Genomic DNA, 19,116 nt, shown 5'->3' on the forward strand with positions numbered 1-19,116 from the left:
GTGAAACTTTTGCTTTTAAAGAAGTGTTTTATTCTAATAATGGCATGGCTGGTAGAGCTTATCAGACTGTAGGTAGGTACCTACATATAAACGGATTGAGGTCGGCGCTGCGTGCCTGTCGCAAGTCGCGAGGACGAGGGCGCGCCGCTTACAATATCCGGCTCTGATCCGCAATATAGGACATAAAATCCAATGATAATAACATAACACAAAAACTTTAATAATGGCTTGTTCTGTTGGTTGAACCCAGTAAAGGTTCTATCTGTTCTGTCTCGCATAAGCGCAGAATAATAGAAACCTGTCAATAGGGCTCGAGGCTCTAAAATGTCAAATTGGATTCAAGGAAACGTTGTTATTCTGGATACATTGGGTGTGAAGTACTCAAGTACAAATACGCATTTAGCAATTAGCAAGTAGGTATTGTTAGAAATACATTGCCTGTATCAAGTTAGCTTATAGGTATCTAAATACCTATAAGCAAACTTTGTTACATCTATGTAGGTGAATATTTATTTCTGCACATATTTTACGCCTGGTATTTTTATCCAAGCACAGGAATAGAAAATATAATATAATTATTTTCTTTAAATAAAATATTATTTTAAATTTTTATTATGTGTTTCACTCGGGGCAAATTTTGTTTAACCCTCGTGCTTTGAAACCCTCGCAACGCTTAAGATTCCATTTTACGTGATTTTAGGCGGAGTGTAAATTTAGCTTTGTTGATCCATTTGTTGAAGTGAATTAATCTCAAGGTTGTATAGGCACCTTTAAGACTCGTCAAATCGTCATTCAGGAAGGTAAATCTTAGCTTTATACATGTAACAGAACTATAGGTACATGTTAATGTATACCTATTGTATTGTGGCCTCTGGTAAGCCGCCAATATTGCTTCCGTAAGCTTTAATGGAATACGCTTACGTTTTCCCGGAATAAAAGCTCGATGTTAAAATTATAACATCTTGGAATTAGACTCCCGAAATTAAACAAATTATTAGTTATAAGAATAGCTTAAATGACTTTCTCAGGCTAAACACCTATAAAAGTTTAAGTATGGCATACATTTATAGATATATTTAACATGGATTTTTTATTTAAAAGAATTAACTATAATTAGTAATAATATGATGGTATGAACTTATTAGTAGCGTTCACTTACTAGGAAGTCTAGGAACTGTCAACTAATTTTGTTTTATGTTACCTAATCATATTTTAAAACCTTGTCCATCCATAGTTCAAGTGGAATACGTATTGAGCGTTGCATGGATTCAAAAAAATTTCACATGAAATCTGACATAACAAAAAAACTATAAAGTTTGCACTGTATTAGGTTACAGTAAGCTGCAAATATAACGGACACCCCTGAGTAGAAAAGGGAGGGGAGGGGTTCTGTTGTCTCTTGAGTAAACTGTACCTATACCTACATACTTTGTAGTTGGGTAATTAAATTAATTAGTATAGGCAATTCCTTACACTGCAGCAAATAATTGAGAAAGGGAGTTAGAAAACGTGATGCGAAGCACGCTGCGACTCTTGGTGATTAGTTGGCAACAGCGCGAAACTCGCAAACTTCGTTCCCGGAGACCTTTTCGGTCCAAGTCAGTTCAACTTCCAAGGAGACACCTACTGTGGGCTCACCGCCCGGCCCATTAACACGCTTGATAAGATTTTAATCAAATCAAATGTCAGGATATTTCTTGCTGTCTAATATACAAATCATGTTTGTCTTGGCTGTGAGCACGGCCGGCATAACTTGACCCCAAGAATCGTGATCTCAGTTCACACTTTGTTTATTGATTTCAAATCTCATCATGAAAATGTTTAATTAAATTAGAGTTATCAGATATTTCTTATTGGCAAGCATTACCGTCAGATGCATTTTCCCAGGAAAGCAATATAACTACAACAATAGCAATTTGAGCAATATATTAACTTGGCTTTATGTTGTTTCAGGTAATCATGAGAATCAAACAAATCACCGATAACGGTAATGTGGCCGTGGACAACGGGCATCAGATACTGTCACACATAAACTCTGACAGCCGGGGCTGGCTACCCAATAACACCAGCTCTGAATATTTTTATAATAATATTAACAGGACGGAACATTTCCAATTTAATTCTAATTACAATAATTCGACTATTACTACTGGTTTGTTCAGAAGTAATAGTGTGCAAAATAAGAATGTTACGAACGAAACCTCCAACTTGACTGCTGAACCAGTGTGCAATACCCTGTATAGGCTGATCAATCAAAATAACCCAGTATCCTTGAATTTGAATAACACAGAAGCTAGCAACCTGGAGGGCGCCACGGAAAATTTCCTCATTCCCCGTGAAAGCTTTCTAGGTACGTGTTAAAAGAAAACTTAATTGGCAGGCCTTGATTTAATCTCTCTCAAAGTAACGCCACGCGTAGTATTGCTTTTGTTTTTACAAAGCTACTTTAGTTACAATGTTACCGAAACATTTATTGTGCAAGTACATTTAATGTTAATAGCATTGCTAAACATATTTGTAAAGCCTACGGATTTTTTAATAGACATCTATTAGATATCTTTTAGACATCGTCAAGATACGATAACGATACCTATGTTTAAGATCTAACCTGTCAAATTTGACATTTCCGCGATTCTGGAGATACTCTTGAACGATTTCCACAAGATATTACTTAGAGATCTAATTCACATCTAATAGATATCTAACACGATTTATCGTAAAAGTGACATTGGTTGCCCGAATTGCGCTGCAAAAGAGAACTAGTTGAAATCTAAACTATAACATATCTAGAATGGATCTAGTACGTGTCGTCTTGTGATTATCTTGAAGTTCGAATACGGCAGTATTTCGTGGTATCTACACGAATACTATATAAGCGACTCATACTATAAATTACGTTCAAAGCGCCTGATAATTTTGTTGCCTGTTATTACTTTCAAGCGGTTTATAATTCAAGAGTCTTATAAAAGCTTATTTCTATAACAAAGCATTTGAATGAAATGGTAAGTGTATTTGGATGAAAATTTAAGTGAACAAGCGTAATTTAATATCCACGTTTCGTGTAAAAGTAACGCGTCCATTTTTATTTGGGCGAGGGAGCAATTTTTTCTTTAGGCGTTTAATTATTTAGACGGTTAAATGCGCGCGTGAATGAACGTTATAAGTAGTAGTATCTATATAATAGCTCTTGACGTGTGTGCGTAACGTATGAAAATCAATATTTCAGGTAATAATGTGTCTTCGAATACAACCCCTATTGATGATGAGCGGCCGTTCGATCATTCAGACACGGATGAGATGTCTGAGAATGGCAGTCGCCCTGTGCCTAGAGGAATCGTGAATCCAAATTATCCTGGTTTTCAACACTTGGCGCATACGTTGCAGGTGGGTCAAGTTTCGCTGACAGATGCCTTTGTAGTGCGGGCACTGACCCAGATCTGGGGCTAACAGGAAGCCTCATTAGTACGCACCTACTATTTGTTAAAAGTTATACCTACATATGAAATGTTTATCATAAGATTCATAAGCAATTATTTAAGCATGGTTTCAATAGATGTCGCAATTGCCGCAAACTCGCAGATATAAATGTAGGTATATTAGTAAACAATTGAAGTAGGTACCTACTTATGATTATTTCATTAGGGAACTCAAATCATCTTGACGAATCTATCACATATGTAAGTAAGTAAAGAAGGTAGAATAGTGTATAAAATATTATATGTCACTGTAAATATTTAAAAAAGGATATTTTTCTTTTCCAGGATTATTCTTCAAACATTGAAAATTTTTATCATTCTGAAAATGATATGACGGATGACGATATAGATTTAGAGATAACTGAATCAACATACGAACCAGAGCTTAACTTAAATGAAACCACCATTGTATGTAAAAATATCAATAATAATAACCAGGAAGACTTAAACAATTCTAAAATACTAAGTTCACCTATTGAGAGTAAAATAACAGCAACGTCAGATAGTCTATCACAAAAGGAAATTCCTGATTTATTGAAAACAATATCAGAAAATAATAATAATATCAACCGTAGTGAATTTGAAATAGCTTGCACTGATACAGATATAGAAAATAACTTTCACACTAAAGACATAATAGGGGATTTTAACAAAGAAATTGAGGACGAAATAAAACAATTATTAAATTATAACATTAATATTCAAGATGATTTAGAAGAATTAAGGAAAGATATCAAAGATACCTTTGCGAAGCCAATTGAAAATACCATAAATAACATAAGTGAAGTCGTGAATCATGTTATAAAGAAACTCGTTGAAACGCATGTTGATGAAATCGAGCACAGTCCGGATAAGTCAGCAAATGGAACGAGTAGTAGAGAAGTGATAAACAATGAAATTAGCGACATTAAACAAAATGAAACAAATGCAATAAAAGAAATGAATCTCAGTAGGCCTACATTTTTATTGATAGAAAATAACACGAATAAGATAACCGATGCAGTCTTATCAGACGGAAAAGATGAAATTACCTTTTATGATAACGAATACGACCCAAAAAATATGAGCAACAACGTCGAAAATACAATAAAACAACTTAGCACCGAGTTAAGAAAAATCATTCCCAAGTTAGATGAAATGCGAGAACGTGATAGATTATGGATAAGGAATAAAAAAGAACCATCTGTGATCCTTACAGATGGTAATTTCAATGAAGTTGCGAGTTCGTCTCGATATACCGGAGACATGAAAAGTGGAAGCAGTCCTGTTGTACTTACAAGAAAACCGGTCAAAGTATTAAGGTAAGTTGTAAGTAATTCTTGCGATTTGCTATTGTTTAACTTAGAGTGGTACGTCGACGTTGTGGTAAAAAAAATCTGCTCACTAGTACTTATGTTTATTAGAACGAAACGATTAATGAGAACGGGACACACTGAGAACTTACTGAAATTAATACGGAAGTACGTATTAAGTTCTAAAACTCGGAAATAATATTGAGTAGATATAGCAATTCATCATTGAGTACAGAAAACCAATATGTTGTTGGCCCGATCGTTGCACCGCGGTCTGTTTTAATAGAAACAACATTAATTTATCGCCATGCAATAACAGGCGTTGAAGCTTAAAATAGATTCGACAGAGCAGTTACTCTCTTAAATTCGAGAGAAAAGTATGACTCGGTGCACCGACGCGCGGTTAATCAACTCAAATTGAGCAGGAACATCATTTGTGGCGCTTTACTTCAATATAATTCACTCCTAGTTGGGTGTGGTACTTGTATAGGCTGGTTGTTTTGTACTGAAGTGTTAATCATGTCCCAATCCAGTGAATCATCGGCGCCAAAGGAACAGCCAAAGGAATTGGCACCGGCTAAGAAGTATACCAGATCAGCTCAAGTCAACTCATCCGTCCGAATAGGTGAAAATGTAGACAAATGTGATTTAGGTAAGTTTCATTAGTGTTTTTAAGTGTTTTCAATTGTAAACTAGTTACTCCTACTTAATACAAGCTACACCAAATACCTCATAAGGCAATCATCGTAACATACTGCAAGCTAATAAGCTGCATTTTTGATGCCCAAATAAATCATTTTTCATTTTCATTTTCATTTCATACACAATTCAACCGTTCCCGTCTTCAACTAGGTACCTATGTAGGTTAATGATTTGTAGAGCGTGTAATTCTCCATTAATGTAGGTTGTTCAAATTCAAACCGTATTTGGTATTGGCCCCGTAATACCACTACACGTATTATAGGTATAAGTACACTCATCTTAAGAGTAGAATTTGAGTAGGTTAGCAAATTACAGAGTCTATATTGAGGTATCATTTTGTAAATAGGCACCTACCTATTATGATAAAAAATATAACGTAGAAAACTATTTAGAACTGAGAACATTTAACGGAAATGGTCAGCTGCATTTACATAAACACGGAGAAGGAGGTTAACCTCCGATAAGTCCGATTTTCGAAGAGTAGGACTATGGTGAACTTAAGCTTTAGCAAATCAGACAGGCTATCTGACTTATTACTCTTTGACCATAACAATCAGTCTAAAACAAAGTGGGAACATCTGCAGCTTAAAGTACAGAATATATACCTAGAATTGGACCAAGGTAATTTATATGAATGGAATTTGCAATGAGTGTGGAAATGTCATCGTTAATGTTAAATTTCTATGAATATATTATATTATATATTTATATTTTAGCCTTTCAATTCCTTAATAATATAAGTTACATAAATAAAAGTTACATGCAAATCAAGGACCTCTCAGCGAGTGAAGGCCTCCTCCATTTTTCTCCATGTAGTTCTGTTGTTTGCCGTGGTCATCCAGTTATTGCCTGTTATTTTCTTTATTTCATCTATGAATAAATATGACATTTATAATCTTGCCTCACTTTGTCCTATTTAAATCGGTGCAAAGCAGCATTAAAATGTTAGCTTAAACGGACTCTACCCATTTCTGTAAAAAAGTAAACCTTGTTCCTCCCTATTCTATTAACTAAAACCAAGTCTGAATTTTTTTATTTAATTTTTCAGGAAGTTTCGACGTCTACAATATAGAAACTGCTCTGCCCAAGTTAGATTTAGATGCGATTGAAAATCATTTGAAGGCAGCTAAAGAAGCAGAGAGACGGGTACGAGTTTTTTGATGATGTACAATGCTATACCTACCTATAAAAAATATTTTCAGTCTTTGTATAATAGGTACTCATTGGTATACATATTTATATTAGCGCGCCGCGTACTACGGTAACGGTAAAAAGTATACGTCTGAACCACGTCTACCGCAACCATGTGTAACAATTTAATAATTATCAATAGGTAAGTATAGTAAGTTCAACTTTCTACCGGTGATTCAACTACGCGGGCATATAGGCGGCCAGTCTCTACCAAGCCACCAACATAAATCAAGGTGTGCGGGCAGTGTTTGAGTAAACTACGGCTAATTTTATTGTGCAAATAGCTCTAGCATAAATTTGAGTGATGGCATCGATGCCATATTTTAATTCCGAACAAAGACATTATAAAAAAGATACAAGGTTTCTTTTAGATTTATACACTATTACATATGATAATCATGAATCAGTGGATAATGTGTGTTGCCTTGTAAGTCATTTTACATTTTTTATCGATATTAAGGAAAAAGGATACTGGGAATCGATGAAAAATGGAACGTCTCTTGTCCTTGCCCTATATCACAGCCCTAAATGTCAAACGACAACGAAGTGACAGCTATGAGGATAATGTTATTTTTTGCTATTTTATTGTACCTACTTATTGTAGTCTAATAACGTAGTTTGTTTTTACTAATAGGCTGTGCCATATTTTTGCCAAAAAAACAGAAGACTGTTCTTTAATATAAGATGTTTGAGGGTCTATTTACTAACATTAAAAGAAGATTTAGCAAAACGTCATTGGAAACACCTGACAATGGAGATCATTTAGAAATATCAGGATTGAAGCGAAGCCTGCATTTGCTCAAGACGAAATTCGTAAAAAAAAATGTTCAACCCACCAATGAATATAATTGTGATAATACAGCTTTAAGTCCAAGAGCCATTGGCACCATCGACACCGCTGAATGTGCTGAAACAGAGTTCGAGTGGCCGATTCTCACGGACAATGATATTTTAGATAAATTTACAAGAATAGTTACCATAACAGAAGAACCTTCAAGAAATTTAAATGTAGTATTTTTATGAATTTGGTGTTTGTGACATTCTAGTTGGCTCATGGCCTTCTGATGAATTTTTTTTAAACTTAATTTTCAGAAACGCAATGATAGGGAAGAGATCAGAAAACGTTTGGCCATGGGGGCTGACAGTGAGGAATATTATAGTATGGGACACACTGATAGGCCAGGAAAGAAACCAAGTCTACACTCGAGACTGCAGAATGGTAAGTTTGTACACATACATTGTTTTATTATTTGGTTAATCAAATAATTTTGATTGTGCTTTGGTAGAGGGTTATGAGTGGGTTATTAAACATAGATTATGAAACATCTCATCTCAGGTAATTGTTTGTGTTGTCTAGAAAAAACATTCTAATTGATGTTTTATCTTGCTGCTCCATCAAAACAGAGTAAAAGTGATTTCATATTACATTGCTAATTGCATTTATTTTATGTATTTAAATTACAATAGTATTATGAACGTCTCTAGAATGTCTTGCGTGCTGCTTGTAATGGTAGCTTATCACATTAGTAAAGTTAGCAAGAAGTTTTATACCACAATTTAATAGGGGCCGCAGATAAAATTCCAATAGATAAATAAATGTATTTCAATGATAGACTAAGTCATAATTTGGCAAGAATGAAACATAAATGTGACATTCGTTCATAACAAATAAAAAAATAAAGTTTATGTTTTGAGTTGTTATTAACCTGTCATTTCCCACGATATGACATCACCCATAAGCGTTCTGGCTCAAATATGAGCCGCTGGGAGCTGACAGATTAATAGTACTTAAACATTTTACAAAATATGTATCTATCCCAATATAGTTATTTGAGTTTTCATGGTACATGCCAGTTTCAGACAATCATTATGTGCCAGTTTCAGACAATCATAATTTATGTGTTGTAGTGGTATTTTTAGTTTCACTTTGATAATAAAAAATGGTAGCAGTATGCAATCTCTTGCCCTTTACTTGTACCTTACGTTTGTGTCTGACCTACCTGCTATTTTAGGGGCATCTAAAAGCTCAACAGTTCATTTTCTATTTCCTCATTGTATTGCTCTACTTGCAGAGTGGGAAAAATACTACTTTCTGGTTAGCACATTCATTGCCAAAAACCCGCTAGGTGTGTTCATTTTGTATTGGTAAATGCAGCGATCGGCACTGAAAGTGTTAAGCTTATCATTTTGACTCTTGATGCTCAACATTTAAACATGCAAAGAGGTAAACTATAATACTCTCTAGCTGCTCATAAAATAAAACCAATCAGCTAATGCAATAATAGATTTATCTGAGAAAATAATTTAAAAAAAATAGGTATCTGGGCGGCTATAGGATGTTTCATTTTGAGGCACATTGTTACTATTCCTTTAGTTCATTCCTATCATGAGTTTAACATATTTCATAATTACCTAACCATCTAAATCAGGGGTCTCCAAACTTTTTTACCTGAGGGCTGAGGGCCATATTGTGCCTCAGATATTTTCACGCGGGCCACCGTCGGTTTTTGCGCCAAGGGAAGGGAGGGTGTCTGGTTGCTGCTGTTAGGAACAGTTCCACTCTCAATGAATGCTTTTGAACGCGTCGCGGACTGGATTTGGCCCGCGGGCCGGGGTTTGGAGACCCCTGATCTAAATAATGGGCTATTTTGTGTTGTGTCATTAAAGTGTGTTATGTTGTGGTGTGGCTATGCAGGGAAGAATCTCCAAATATGTTTCATGAATGAAACTGCATCAGACAATGAATCAACTTCAGAGTTGGACAGAAATATCAATTATGGCACCAAAAGCCTGTCCCGGTCAAGCATTTTCAGCAAGTCAAATTACAGTCTCAATAACCATCCATACCAGACAAGGCCACTGTCTGTCAGCATTACAAAACATGACAAAATTGGCATTGTCCCATCTGGTAAGTACACGGTGTATTGTTTTAGCTAAGTGTTAAATTGTTTTTTTACGTTACAATGGGTAGAACTAACTGAAATTGTCTGTGACTGTGACTTTTAATGTTTCATGGCAGTTTCAATATTGGCAATCTGTGTTTTTCTGTATAACTATGCACTACTATGTGGCCGCTGACAATAGTATTTTAAGCAGACATCAGGGAGATTTAATTTGACAAGGAGAAGGACCTTACTAACTACTAAGTTGCATGCTGAATAGTAGAGAGTTACTTTCTTACACACATCAACCTAGCCCCAAACTAAGCAAAGCTTCGACTATGGGTGCTAGGCGACGATATACATACATGCATGCATTCAGAAACGGTTTTTTAACGTATAATCTTCTCCTTTCAGGTGCTAAGTTACGTCCCACAACTCTTTCACTGAAGACATCCAAGTCTCGATCTTCACAGTCCCTCGGTCACATAGAGCTAAAAGAGTCTGATTTCTACGCACTTCAGGCGACGCTTCAAACCGAGGCAAGGATTGCGCTCGCCCAGGCTAAAGAGTTAGCCCGAATCCAGATGGAGGTACATGACACCACATAGTGTGATAATATAATTAGATAACATACTGCAAACTAAATTACTTTGAGTAATGTCTACTTGATGCATTATGTGTAAAATATTTAAATGAGAAACAACTTAAGGACAATCACCACTTAATCAATATTGGAGAGACCAAGATATTTGAACAAAGCCTCTATTAATGAGTCGATAAAGAGTGCATGTTTAAAAAAATGTCAGCACCCTAGACGCTCTGATGTGTCTGATGGCGACTGTATGTAACAATCCTATGTTCTATCTCAAGATCTACTACTACTAAACTCTGCTACTGAATTTCCGGTCCCTAATGATAAAGTTACATTAATGTTGTATGAAATCGCATTTGCTTCAGTATTGTTATCTATGTCCTGTCAACTAACTTTTTTGGCCTTGCTAGTAAAAAAACATAAATTCATGAAACCGTAACCAAGTGAGCTGATCTGTCATATTTTCTCACGAGCGTGTGTACTTTCAGCGCGAGCGTCGCAGCCGCGGCGCGTCGCCGGTGACGGAGATGCTGCGCAACTCCATGCGCAAGGCCAACGCGCCGCTCGCGGCCGACCGCCGCCGCGTGTCGCGCCAGCTGCTCACTGACATGAACATCGCGCAGCTGCAGGTGCGTCGATATACTTTTGTTTTTGTTATTCTGTAACATCAGCCAGGGAACAGATTGGAGGAACTGAACCATGTTCTTCTAAAGGTCCCAGTACACAATGGGCCATCGCCGGCCACTCCAAGGGACGCATTTATGCGTTAGAGGGAGCAAGTGATATTGCTATCTCATTCTAGCGCATGGCTGCGTCCCTTGCAAGCTCAATAGATGACCCAATATGGAAAGGGCTGTTACCTATTAAAAACATGTTTTTTGGTTTAGTTAAATAGCATAACACCAGGGTTTAAAGACTGAGGGATCGTAACCATGCTAACAAGTGACAAGAAAAAGTGGGTACTTCGGGTTTTTAGCTGTCGGAATAATACGCGCATAGCGTTGTCTGGCTCAAACATCGCAGCGACAGAATTGCATCCAGTGTGATACCACCTATGGCGTGAACCGGCCATGAACGACTGTTGTGCGTATGCTATCAAAAACACCTGTTTCATGATGGTTTCATGTGTAGATTGTGTAGTAAAACATTTAGCGCGTGCTGACAACATTGATTTACTATAGAATACCCGGGTTACCGGGAAAACTCAGAGAAACTTATTAATGTTTCCCGAAATATCAATCTAACTTGAACCTTAAATCGGATTGCTAAGGTTGAAATTTAATTATCACGCATGTGGTCGATGAATCGTACTATGCCTGGAAGAGGGTTAAGTAACAGGAAATGTGTACCTATAGGCATCTTTATATCTGCGCCTAGATTACCTCGTCTAGATGTAGATACAGCGAGTTCTGCCAAGTGTGTAATGAGGTGCAGAAAGTGTGTAGGGTGTAGGCAGCGTCACGGTCGTAACTCTTTGATTATACGCTGACAATCTGATAGTATTTACTCATTGACACATCCATAAAGTAAATAATTAGGTAACAACTTTATTAACTGTAGGTACTGTTAGGAACCTATGCTTATGCTTATTGTTTCTAATATATATAAAATATATCTAGTCTGTTTCTTTAGAACTTCCTTACTGGATTTTGCCACACTGGGTACTGGGTACCTTTTAATGGATTTATGTCTAGTATTTTTATTCATAAGAAAATAAAAAATCATTCGATTGTATAATATAAAATCAAAGTACAACGTAGTCATCATATTATGTTGCCTGTACTTTTCAGATTAGATGTTATTTCATTTGCCTATATGTACTTATGTACAAGGCACAAGCTTCCGTTATATTTTTTCGTTATTAATCGTAATAAGACGTTCCACACAGATACAATTTGTTTAAACATTAGGCTCACACAAAAGTGAAGTGATGTACATAGACAAGGCAGCAACATGTACGACAAAGTCCCTCAAGCTAGAAGCTTGTTTTGAACCAAACGGCCAATAAATTACCTAAGGCACCATCCCACCAATCCGGGGTTAAGCGATTAAACCGTTAAACCGGTTTTTAAAAAAAGGTCGGCAACGCGCATGTAACACCTCTGGAGTTGCAGGCGTCCATAGGCTACGGTGACTGCTTACCATCAGGCGGCCCGTATGCTTGTTTGCCACCTATGTGGTATTAAAAAAAAAAAAACCAGTGTCAAATTGTGCTGATCCGGTTAACCCCGGGTTAGTGAATGTTGCAAGTGGCCCTAAACATATTACACGCGAGAAAGTGCGCTCATTTGTTTAAAGGCAGTGTCGAAAGAGTGATTCAATGACCATTAGGTACCGAATAATCCGGAAGTGGCTAGTTTACCCGCATAGTTGAATAGTACTCGCGGCTACAGTTATGTTACGACTAGTCTTTTGTACGTTATTGACCTTGATTTTGTTCTTGGCGTGCGGCGGCACGTAAAACAAAACAATAGCTGTTTTTGTTGCGTGTTTCCTAACTTTATAATGGTGTCACGTAGACTTCTGTTTTGTTAAGTAACTATTTATCAGCAGACGTTGTTTTATTTTTTTGTGAAATATGAGTTATTTTAGTAATTAAGTTGCCTGATTACCGTAGCAGTACTTAGGTATATAAACTAAAATAAAGGTAATTGGAGACCGGTATTGTTTTTGTATAAAAAAATATTGTATGACTAGATTATGTTTAAAACCTAGGTCCTAGGCAGAAACATTGCATACTTACCTATCTACCAATATATTATTCTTAGAAGTTAAGATTACCATTACTAAAATTATATTTCCCCTGTACTTACAGTCGATTTCAAATATATTTCGAATACTGCAGCCACATTATGATACATACCTACCCAGTACCTACTTAATTTTAGAAATTTTAGAATCAATCAACTTTTTTCTTTATCCCGTTGCCATCAGTAACTCGACGTCAATGAAATATGATTATATAGGCTAAACGAAACTAGGTAAAACTAAACGAAACTAAAACTAAAAAAGCGGCCAAGTGCGAGTCGGACTCGCCCATGAAGGGTTCCGTATTTAGGCGATTTATGACGTATAAAAAAAAAACTACTTACTAGATCTCGTTCAAACCAATTTTCGGTGGAAGTTTACATGGTAATGTACATCATATATTTTTTTTAGTTTTATCATTCTGTTATTTTAGAAGTTACGGGGGGGGGGGGGGACACACATTTTACCACTTTGGAAGTGTCTCTCGCGGAAACTATTCAGTTTAGAAAAAAATGATATTAGAAACCTCAATATCATTTTTGAAGACCTATCCATAGATACCCCACACGTATGGGTTTGATGAAAAAAAAATTTTGAGTTTCAGTTCGAAGTATGGGGAACCCCAAAAATTTATTGTTTTTTTTCTATTTTTGTGTGAAAATCTTAATGCGGTTCACAGAATACATCTACTTACCAAGTTTCAACAGTATAGTTCTTATAGTTTCGGAGAAAAGTGGCTGTGACATACGGACGGACAGACAGACGGACAGACGGACAGACGGACAGACGGACAGACAGACAGACATGACGAATCTATAAGGGTTCCGTTTTTTGCCATTTGGCTACGGAACCCTAAAAACCGGCCAAGTGCGAGTCGGACTCGCGCACGGAGGGTTCCGCACCATCAACAAAAAATTGAGCAAAACAAGCAAAAAAACGGTCACCCATCCAAGTACTGACCCCGCCCGACGTTGCTTAACTTCGGTCAAAAATCACGTTTGTTGTATGGGAGCCCCACTTAAATCTTTATTTTATTCTGTTTTTAGTACATATTTGTTGTTATAGCGGCAACAGAAATACATCATCTGTGAAAATTTCAACTGTCTAGCTATCACGGTTCATGAGATACAGCCTGGTGACAGACGGACGGACGGACGGACAGCGGAGTCTTAGTAATAGGGTCCCGTTTTTACCCTTTGGGTACGGAACCCTAAAAAGTAACTAAAATCACACGAGTTAAAACGTGAAATTAGTTTAATCTTACCATGACACGACATTTAAAATTCGATAAAAATCTTTTGATATCACTACATAGTATAGAACAAAGTCGCTTCCCGCTGTCTATCTGTCCCTATGTATACTTAGATCTTTAAAACTACGCAACAGATTTGGATGCGGTTTTTAATAGATAGAGTGATTCAAGAGGAAGGTTTATGTATAATTTGTTAACCCGTGCGAAGCCCGGGCGGTATGTTCTAAATCAATAAATCTGGTTGCAGGTTGTGGTGAACGAGCTGCACTCGCAGATCGAGTCGCTGAACGAGTCGCTCGTGCAGCTGCTGATGGCGCGCGACGAGCTGCACATGGGGCAGGACTCCATGCTAGTCGACATCGAGGACCTCACCCGCTACCTGTCAGTTCCTCTACCTAATCATAATATTCATTGTCCTGTTGTCTGTCAGCAGCAAAACAAAACGTCTTTTGCAACCCCTAGCCTTACTAGATTACTCCGCAAGGTATACGAGTATACCTACATATTTAGGCTGGCCTCTTGGATTACTCATATGTAAAGGTATTAAATCTGCCGGGCTAGCACGTGATTGGCGCGACAGTATCTCGCCGTGAGATAGACTACCCGTCCCTCTTTAATTAATACAGTTAGAAAAAGACGGATAGTCTATCTCGCGGCGAGATACTGTCGCGCCAATCATATGCTAGGCCTACAGAATAGACCTTGAAAGTTTTAAAATTAAAAAGTACTGTTTTATTTGAGCTGACATTAAGGTTATCATCCAATAGTCCAGTAGGTAGTCCATTCACAGTAACATACAAAGTCTTAACATACAGCCGGGCAGGTTCTGTCCTTGTGTGCGGCTTTATTTTAAGATTTGGCTCCGTGTTGTTATTGAACTACAGAAACCATCACCACCTACTTACCAACCTACCTAGTACTATTATTTATTCTGTGCCATCAGATATATCGGAGCGGCCATGGTGGTGTAAAATATCTACACATGCATTTTAACTTCTTAACAATAGAGGTAGTGTTCAGATATTTAAGGACACCTTGGCCACTTCGATGTATCTGATGTCGGATATACTATCAAATGTTACGAGGGTTTGAATTGAATTTACTGACTTCTAAATCTACGTATGTATTTACGTTTATTAGTAACCACGTGAACCGTGTATGTCAAAGCTCTGTTCAATATCAATATCTGGGTGACCGAGCTTTGATCGGAAAACATATAAAAACACGAAAATGCGCGTTTTCCCAGAGATAAGACTTAGATCGATTTTTCGCCCCCGAAAACCCCCATATAGCAAATTTCATCGAAATCGTTAGAGCCGTTCCCGAGATCCCCGTAATATATATATAAATAAATATACAAGAACTCGTTTAAAGGTATTAGATATCTGTATCACTAATTACCATGTTCTTCCTTCCAGGGGTGTGAAGGAACAGACTAAGAGGACCAAGGGCTCGGGCAAGTCGGGCGTGCGGCGGCTCGCCTCGCTCGTGCACAAGTAAACGCTACAACTAATCGTACGTTACCTCCTGCATCACACATACACTAGCGCACGGGTCACCAATTAGTTTCTTCAAGGGCCCCGTTTTTCAATTATTTAAATTGACTATCGCGGTCAGTTTCTACTTAAATAAGCAAAAAAATAAAACAGCTATCCGCATCCGGACCGCGGTCCGCCATTTGGTGACCCCTGCACTATCGGTTTATTCAGTTGTCTGGTATTTCCACTTGGACTGGCAGGTTACAACTAGAGATTAAGTTTTTTTTTATTACAATGGTTGCGACCATGCGTAGAATTCAGAATTTGGATACCCTACTCTGGATTCGCATGGTACTTCAGGGGTATTTCATGTTTTTAGAATCGAAAAGATTAAGACGCGATGGTATTATCTGGTTACCAAATGGAAAGTATTTAAATATCAAATTTAAGTAATGAATGTAAAGGTGACAGTCCATTTCCAACCGCAGCTGCACTACTGTTCATTTTATTATGGAAATTGACAGTAACAGCGACGCGTTCAGTACTCGTAGTGCAGCTGCGGTCAGAAATGGAATGTTACCCTAATGGGGACGAGAATGGACTTAGTGTTTTGTTTACCGCCTTTTGTATTCCAGTGGAAACTCGCCAGATGACATATTATTGACTATATTGTTACACTATATTATCAATACGGTTGCTATATGGTCATTTGTGAAATAGTCTTAAGGGTTACATTCATATAAATAGTGAAATGCTGCAATAAATAAATATCGAGGTGGCGGTTTAGAATCCAACACTACGCCTTGAGTAGCCAAATATATCATTTAATTCATTTACATTGAACCTATTATTTACCTTATAACGTTTGTCTGATTCAAACATTATGTGTACCTATTTCTGAAAACGCAAGTAAGTGAGACTGTTGTTTACTTATAATTTTGGTGGCTTTAAATTCGTAGCGCAAAACAAGTGACTCTGGCCCAATATTAACAATTGAACAATATGTCACTTTGTTGTATTAGCACGTATGTACAATGACGGCTCATTTCAACGAGATCGGAGAAAGATCTTATAATAAGTTTTTGTCAAAAATTTCATTTTTGGTACAAGCTTTTATCGCTGACTGTACTTTTCTTACGACAGACAACTAATACTCATCGAGACAATTCTAAAAACCCCTAACACAATTAGGTTGCGTTGTTTCATCACAGAGTTCCTATGGCCACCTCCTGTCTCCATCATTGTCACCCGACTTACAAACATGTGTATGCAAAATTTCAGCTCAATCGAAAACCGGGAAGTGGATCAAATTTAACTTGCAAGATTCTATTACATAGTTACATACAGGTCGACCTAATAAAAGCTTGTTAAAAATGTAGATATTAAGTTTTGATTGTTACTTAACCCAGTGTCCATTATTTGGTGTTACATATTTAAAGTCGCCCTTTATAGATAATAATGTTGATTATAAACTGTAATTTCTTATGAAGTATAATTAATTATACATGCATATACATTGGTTCTGGAATATTCTCACGTGTATGTCTATCGATAGTTGTATATAACGTTTGTCATTGATATTTGTAACTCCGTCGCATTTTACTCTCTATGCAAATATATGTGTAAACTATTATTGGAATTGTATATTCACATACATGTCCGCTTTGTATTACATAGATATTTTTAGCCCACCTAGACATATTTAACAATATGTGATTATTCGCAAATTAGAAAGAGATATTTTTTCATTATAGTGCTCATTGTTAGAATAATGTTATTATATTATGTATTCACATTACAATAATAGAGGCATATAGTGATGCACCAGCGGTGGTTTGAGTGATATTCAGAGGCTTATTCTTTAAGGACGTAGGTAGAGCAAACATATATGCTATAGGTAAATTAACAAATATTCCATCTCGCACATACCCCGTGGGTACCATACCATGGATAAAATCAAATATACCCTGGATGCTCGGAGGGTCAGTGTGGCAGCTACAGTGATATTCAGAATTAGAAAACATTCTGAAATTTTTATTGACAATTTAGTAATTTATTTTTAACAACATTTAGGCATCTGGTATGTGTGTATGTAGGTACATAATGCACTTTATGAGTTGAAGTTAGGTAACTTCAACTCATAAAGTGCTTTCTTTACCATAACGTCTTAATCTGATTTATACACACACTAACACACCCTCAAACGTTAAATTACTTTTACGTCACTCTAGACCCGTAAGTGGGATTTTTTCCCCGCTACGCGAGGAGAAAATCTCACTTCCTGGCCAAGGCAAGACGTAAAACTTTAGACAAACCACGGGCGGTAATTCGTAAAGCCCCAGATCACATATTTATGGCCCTCACCTTCGGTTCGGGCCACAAACACCTGCGATCTGGAGCATTCACGAATTCACCTCCCTAGGTATGTAATGTACTATTTCTATTTTTGAATATCTTTGTAGATGGCGTTGTAAAGCGCCGTACAATTTGGTACAATTTACTACGGTTTGTAGATTTGGTAGTTGATTTCGTACCTTCATTGTCTAGTTTGTCTACTCCGAGCTTCTAGTCTAGTATTAAAAATTTTGTCTATGGTATTACCTACAGCCCGGTATGCGCGTGACGACTGTTCGGTACTGAAAATATAATTGTACTAGTATCAAACGAAAGTAATTCCATTGTTTTCATAGGTATCTTCTATAAGAGAGAAATGTAGTCTTTGTGTACGTAAAATAAGTTTTTGGCAAAAATTTCATTTTTGGGTCAAGCTTTTATCGCTGACTGTACTTTTCTTACGACAGACAACTAATACTCATCGAGACAATTCTAAAAACCCCTAACACAATTAGGTTGCGTTGTTTCATCACAGAGTTCCTATGGCCACCTCCTGTCTCCATCATCAGATCAGCTCGACGGTACCATCATATTGAATTGTCACCCGACTTACATGTGTATGCCAAATTTCAGCTCAATCGGAAACCGGGAAGTGGATCAAATTTAACTTGCAAGATTCCATTACATAGTTACATACCGAACAGGTCGACCTAATAAAAGCTTGTTAAAAAATGCCAGACTTCTATAGGTGAACCAGGGTCTATTGAGGGTGCGCCATGTTGCGGAATTTCACTGGAACTAATTTTTTCATACTACACTGAATTGTCACCCTATACATGAGAATAACAGCGCCCTCTTGACAATTATCATATATTACTGGTCAGGCTATACTTGCTATTGGTGTGTGATAGTTGGTGCTACCTAACTTTTCTGTGAAACATGCTACACACAACATGCTTACAAGATACGAGACTGTATGATTTATTATTTCGAGCAAGCCTTAAACCTAACCTAACCTAACTTAAAGTTTTATATGACAGTAGAAATGTCGATCGTCGCATAGCGTAGCATACAAAACTATCAGGAAACATTTGAAATGTTCACCTACTAATAGTCACATTCAATAAGCTTCCTATGTATTTTTATTCCAGTTCCTTATATGTGAATAT

At 37.0% G+C, this 19,116-nt stretch overlaps 1 protein-coding gene across 4 annotated transcripts in view; it reads left to right on the forward strand.

Annotated features, from left to right (window-relative positions):
- The window catches only part of LOC134647968 (probable serine/threonine-protein kinase DDB_G0283337), a 54,888-nt gene extending 39,205 nt beyond the window's left edge, over positions 1-15,683 (forward strand). For 2 of the 4 annotated variants that reach the window (XM_063502384.1, XM_063502383.1), the window contains exons 2-12: positions 1,954-2,350; positions 3,227-3,384; positions 3,762-4,777; positions 5,302-5,420; positions 6,519-6,616; positions 7,754-7,880; positions 9,357-9,569; positions 9,958-10,133; positions 10,624-10,764; positions 14,383-14,516; positions 15,554-15,683. In XM_063502384.1, coding sequence (XP_063358454.1) covers positions 1,960-2,350; positions 3,227-3,384; positions 3,762-4,777; positions 5,302-5,420; positions 6,519-6,616; positions 7,754-7,880; positions 9,357-9,569; positions 9,958-10,133; positions 10,624-10,764; positions 14,383-14,516; positions 15,554-15,635 — 2,655 coding nt within the window. In that variant the 5' untranslated portion in view covers positions 1,954-1,959 and the 3' untranslated portion in view covers positions 15,636-15,683. The remainder of the gene's footprint in view (positions 1-1,953; positions 2,351-3,226; positions 3,385-3,761; positions 4,778-5,301; positions 5,421-6,518; positions 6,617-7,753; positions 7,881-9,356; positions 9,570-9,957; positions 10,134-10,623; positions 10,765-14,382; positions 14,517-15,553) is intronic. The other 2 variants (XM_063502385.1, XM_063502386.1) reach the window with 2 other exon arrangements.
- The last annotated feature ends 3,433 nt before the right edge of the window (positions 15,684-19,116 follow it).

Source organism: Cydia amplana, chromosome 5 (assembly GCF_948474715.1).
Source record: "Cydia amplana chromosome 5, ilCydAmpl1.1, whole genome shotgun sequence".
In the NCBI taxonomy this organism is placed as follows: Eukaryota; Metazoa; Arthropoda; class Insecta; order Lepidoptera; family Tortricidae; genus Cydia; species Cydia amplana.